Raw genomic sequence first — 5080 nt, 5'->3', positions numbered from 1 at the left:
ACGTGGGTACTAGCAAGATTAAATAGACCGATGTAGACCAAGCACTCAAACAATAAATAAACAGTTCGGCTCTTATCCATATATATGCATATAAAGGCGCAGAAGGATGATCTACTCTCCTATATTCCAACGTACTCGCGTCCCATCAGTACCAACATCGAAGGAAAACTTAGAAGTGACAAAGGCACGCAATGGCAGATGGATGACATTGAACAAAAAGGACTTTGATTCACCGTATTCCATTGCGGAAAGATCTGATGGAGATCTCAATCCCCGCCTGCCTCGCAACCGCTGCCGCCTTCCTCGCCGAGATCCGTGTCGCCGGTGATCTGACTAGGGAGATCTAGGCAGCGTCTGTTGAGGATGAGGACGAAGAGATTGGCGGCGCTGCGCTTCTAGGAGAGAAGATCGACCCACCATCTTCGATGGATCGGGACGACAGCGTGCGAGTATTCGGTGGCGCTGGATGAGGAAACGGAATGGTGGGGATGCGGGGCGGCGCGCACGGAGTAGGAGACGACGAGGGTTAGTGATAGGCTTAGGTATGTGCCGGCCGAGCTCAACGAAACAAAAATGCCATTGTTCCTAGCCGCGGGTGTGGTTGACCATGAACAAGTCTCAATTGTTCTCCACACCAAAGATGCCAACCATCGGTTTCTGTAAGCGAAACTAAACAGAAATTTTGCGAAAAGCAAACTTATCGCCCACATGTCGGCACACGTTGACACGTAGGGATGTAGACAGGCAAGATGCATATAAGTAACTTCAACTTCTAGCGTAAGCTAATTTGCCACGGCAAGAAGGAAATTTGCCGAAAGATTATTAGAAACAGCATCACTGGAGGTCGTACAAAAGCAGAGCTGGATGAGGCGAGTGAAGGCAGACACGGAAAAGAAGATCACTGGGATTGCCATTTATTTGGTTAGCCGAAAGAAGAAGATCCAAGGCCAAGAAAGGGTAGAGGCCACAAGCATTGCCTTTCTATCGGTCAGTCCAACAAGCAGGACATGAGCCCCGACGTGGCGCTCTACCTCGAGGTCGCCGCGGTGGTGGCCATGGTGGTGCTCATCGTCGCCCTCGCCGCCGCTGCCTCCGGCGCCTGCCGCAATGACTGTCGCGCCGCGGCGGCAGCCGACGCCGACATGGAGCGCGCGCTCGGCGACGCGACGCTGGTGCCGTACGCGCAGACGGCGGTGGAGGCGAGGGCGCGGCAGCGCTGCTGCGTGTTCTGCCAGTCGGAGTACGCCAAGGCGCGCGCCCGACGAGCTGGTGCGCGTCGTGCCGGCGTGCGGCCACTTCTTCCACGCGGCGTGCGACGCCGACCGGTGGATCCGGACGCGCCGGACGTGCCCGCTCTGCCGCGGCGCGCTCTGGCCGCGCGCGGTGCCGATCGGCGCCGGCGCGGCCGTCGTCGTGGCCGTACCGTAGCCGATCATTTCTTTGTTGTTCTTGTGAGACTGCCGACCTGCTCCTGGGCACGTCAGCTTCCAGGTGAAAGCAACCTGCTGCCTCTGACTGAGAATCATTCTTTCATTTCAAAGATTCTTTTACTCCCTCTGATCTTGTGATTTTAGTACGGAGTATAATGGACCCGAGTGGGTAACTTGTTTTTTTTTTTAACGTGAGTGAGTAACTTGTTGATTGGTTGGCGATGCGTTTCATTAGACTTGGGGGATAAGGTGTCGACGGATAATTCATATTTTATATACGCTTAAACAATTAGACTGGTTTTATTAGGAGCAAGTCTGAACACACCGTTAACTACCAGCACACCACCGAAAGATAATGTAGAAAAAAAGTATCTCGAGGGCTCAGGCTACCAATAGAATGATTTTATGGAAATAGCCGACCTACTACCTCCATTTCAAAACTTAAGACTTATATTAATTTTAGAAAGTCAAACTATATCAAGTTTGACAAAGATTTTACTAAAAATCATTAACATGCAAAATACAAAATTAATATTATTAAATATATAATGAAATATATATTTTCATATGGTATCTATAAAATATTATATTTATTGATAGTTTGTTCTAAAAGTTTGATCAAATTATACTTGGTTTGATTTTTCAGAAAATATAAGCCTTAAACTTTGGGATGGAGGTAGTATGTTGTAACTCATCATTAACATGGACGACTAAGCAAATTTAACGGTCCGAACATACTTTTTCATAGTTACAACCTCAATTGCAACTGTTTTTTTTTATAGTTGCAACCCCATTTGCAACTGAAAAATCTCAGTTGTAACACAATTTATAACTCAAGTGCACGAACCACGATGCAAATCTGATGTCGCAAGAGTCTATTAAGCATGAGCTTCATTCTCAGCCTACCGAGAACTAGCAACTCTGTAGGGGAAAATAATTATTTGCCCACGTCCTCCTGAGAGCAACTCGGGGATGACTAGGGTTTCTTGCGCACCGCCACATGTTTACACTACCCTTCCTCGCCGCCACCTGATTAGGGCCCCGGACTAGCCCACGTTGTGTCGGTGATGGTGGCAGCGAGGATCCACCACTTTACGTCATGCACGAAGGGTTTTGGGAGCCGAGTGGCGACGTCGACCGTGTGCCCCATGCGTACAAAGTTGCCAGTTGACATCTTGGGTAGTGTGGGCGACAGGGCGACGACGGGCGTCAGTCGCGTGCAAGGGATGCTTCGACTACAGGCGCACCAGATCTTGAAGGTCAGATTTTCTATTTCCTCCGAATCGCTTCTCCCCGTCAGTGTAAGATGTTGATGTCCTCTTGATGCAGGCCCAGATGCTAGCCGGGAGTTGATCGTGCGAGCTGGGTCTAGGAGAAATCTCTAGTTAGACTCCATCGCTTTTGGGTGCCGCTTACCTTCATGGATACGTCGTTGAGGTCCCATCTCCTCAGCCCCCACTCCATCCCATGTGAAAGCCTAAAATTCGCTTCGGATTGGATGACGACGAAGTTGTGGCCGTCGTTTCCTCTTTGGAGGCGCTGTCTTGGGTTCGGCGGTGCAACACGTGAGTGGTGCCATGGTTGGTAGGAGTTCGTCCGTGGTATGGTCATGGTGTTGGTGGCAGAGGGATGCCGTAGTTGTCGTCTCCGCTCGGCTTCTCTACATCTTTGTGTTTAGTGGCTGCTCCCCAGTTTACCCTTTTCGCCTTGGTTGCGTTGGGCTTCGAAGCTTCTTGTTGTGATGTGCTCATCGTAGCGAGGTGGTCCGTGTGCTTTGGCCTTTTTGGTGGTCTCTTCGCCTGCACAACTTCTTGTTCTAGGTTGAATGTCTCCTTCACCTAGCAGCCCAACAACCTTCGATCCAGGGCGAGGGGGTAGTGTTCCTCTTCGGCAATGAAGGTGGATGGCGTGTTTCCCTATACACATGAAGCTGATCACATTGTGATGCCCTCAAGTTGACTAGGTGATCTATTGCTGCCAGTATGCTTCTACTTTGGAGTTCAAGAGCGCGGAGGACTTCGTGTTCTTCAAGCTGTGCTTTTTTTATGTGTGAGCCTAGGTTCTGCATGGTGTTGTAAGTTGTTAAACAACATCACTTATATCTTTCATTCATCCTGGGTTAATTAATTTAATTAAAGCCGAGTATTTATGCCTAGAATAAATACACTTATACACCTATACAGCGAGACGACATATGACAGTTTGCATCAATACACTTATACACCTGCACGCACAAAGTCGTACTCTGTGGCTCCGTGTGTGGACTTTGACGTGTCTCTATCCCTCCCTATTGATTCGTTTTTTCCTTTTGGACTTTGATGGCTCTGGAATGTAGTCTCTTGCGACTTTCCCTGAAGTTTATACTGACAAGCCAAAAAAACCTACACTCTTTACCTCCTTTAGAGTTCAAACCAGCTGCTTTAGGAGATGGTAGATGTCTGGCGCCGTGGTCACGCAACCGAGTACCATTTCCAAACATAAGTTTCTACTATATGTGTATGGCCTCGAGTCTAAACATTCTGATACATCTCATTCCTATCTACCGGCATGCACTAACCGTACATGTAATTTATTTTTCTATTTTGCACTATTCAATAGACCATCCTAACAAGCCATGAAAAATGCATATTGGATCAGTCATCCTTATATAGTTTCCGAAGAATTACACTTATGTAGCCACTTGTGTGTGATGCATATTACTTCACCAACCATGCATTTGCAACTATAAGTGGTCCAGAAAATAAAAAATACAACTATAACATTGTGGGCTCTTACAACTCGACCTCAGCAAGTACATGCATTTTTGTTGAAGTAAGTTTGCTGCATACCTGTTTCTTTCAGTTTTGGATATCATGCTGGAGTTTCAGATTATTATCTTGATCTTCTGACATGGTGGTATTTGAATATTGATCTTAATTCGCAGTTGATTTTGTGGCGGTGTTATGCTTTGCCTTAATTTGTTAGCTAGTTATAGTTTAGTAGTAACTATTGGTATTGTTGTGACAGCGATCGGAAATGACCTTCTATTTAGGATGAGGTTGGGTTTGAAATCTCAAAGTTGTATTCATACTCTGGTAAAAGCAAATGCTATGCGGAAAGCAAACTCATGACACTAGTCATCAACCCGTGCAGCTGCACGGGCTGATTAATTAGGAAACATGCAAATATAGAATAGAAGTATGAATATCATTTATGTATTTCCAAACTTTATATAACTGAAATTAATGAAAATTATAAATTCATCAATCTAATATTAGTTGTGAAATCATGCAATAACTTTTATTTCCGACCATTAAAACATGTTACATTTTGCCATAAGAAGTAATACCAAAGTCATATACACATTTGTCCATGCTAGATCGACTATATTTGAGAGTATGATGTAGATGTCGGATACTTCGTGTAAAATAAAAATAAACCCTGAATTAAGATACATCTATTATTTCAAGAAATGCGGAAAACAATAATCAGTAAGTCTCTGACTGATAAAAATGAGAGCCAATGTCTTCTTTTTTGTTTTCTCTGTAGAAGAATTATACTATGTTTCAGCTTGTATGTGTGTGAAATTCTTACTCTATTTGCTATACTACATCATACCTTACATGTGACTTCAGCCTACTTAGCCTCATTAAATAGGAATTAGACAACGT

At 45.4% G+C, this 5080-nt stretch overlaps 1 protein-coding gene across 1 annotated transcript; it reads left to right on the top strand.

Moving 5' to 3' along the window:
* The first annotated feature begins 1007 nt into the window (after positions 1 to 1007).
* LOC127304431 (uncharacterized) lies at positions 1008 to 1428 on the top strand. Its single transcript, XM_051335120.1, has 2 exons — positions 1008 to 1177; positions 1251 to 1428. The coding sequence occupies exons 1-2, from the start codon at positions 1008 to 1010 to the stop codon at positions 1426 to 1428; spliced, it is 348 nt and encodes a 115-aa protein (XP_051191080.1).
* The last annotated feature ends 3652 nt before the right edge of the window (positions 1429 to 5080 follow it).

This window comes from Lolium perenne, chromosome 4 (assembly GCF_019359855.2).
Source record: "Lolium perenne isolate Kyuss_39 chromosome 4, Kyuss_2.0, whole genome shotgun sequence".
Lineage (NCBI taxonomy): Eukaryota > Viridiplantae > Streptophyta > Magnoliopsida > Poales > Poaceae > Lolium > Lolium perenne.
This window is presented reverse-complemented; position numbering and strand designations above follow the sequence as displayed.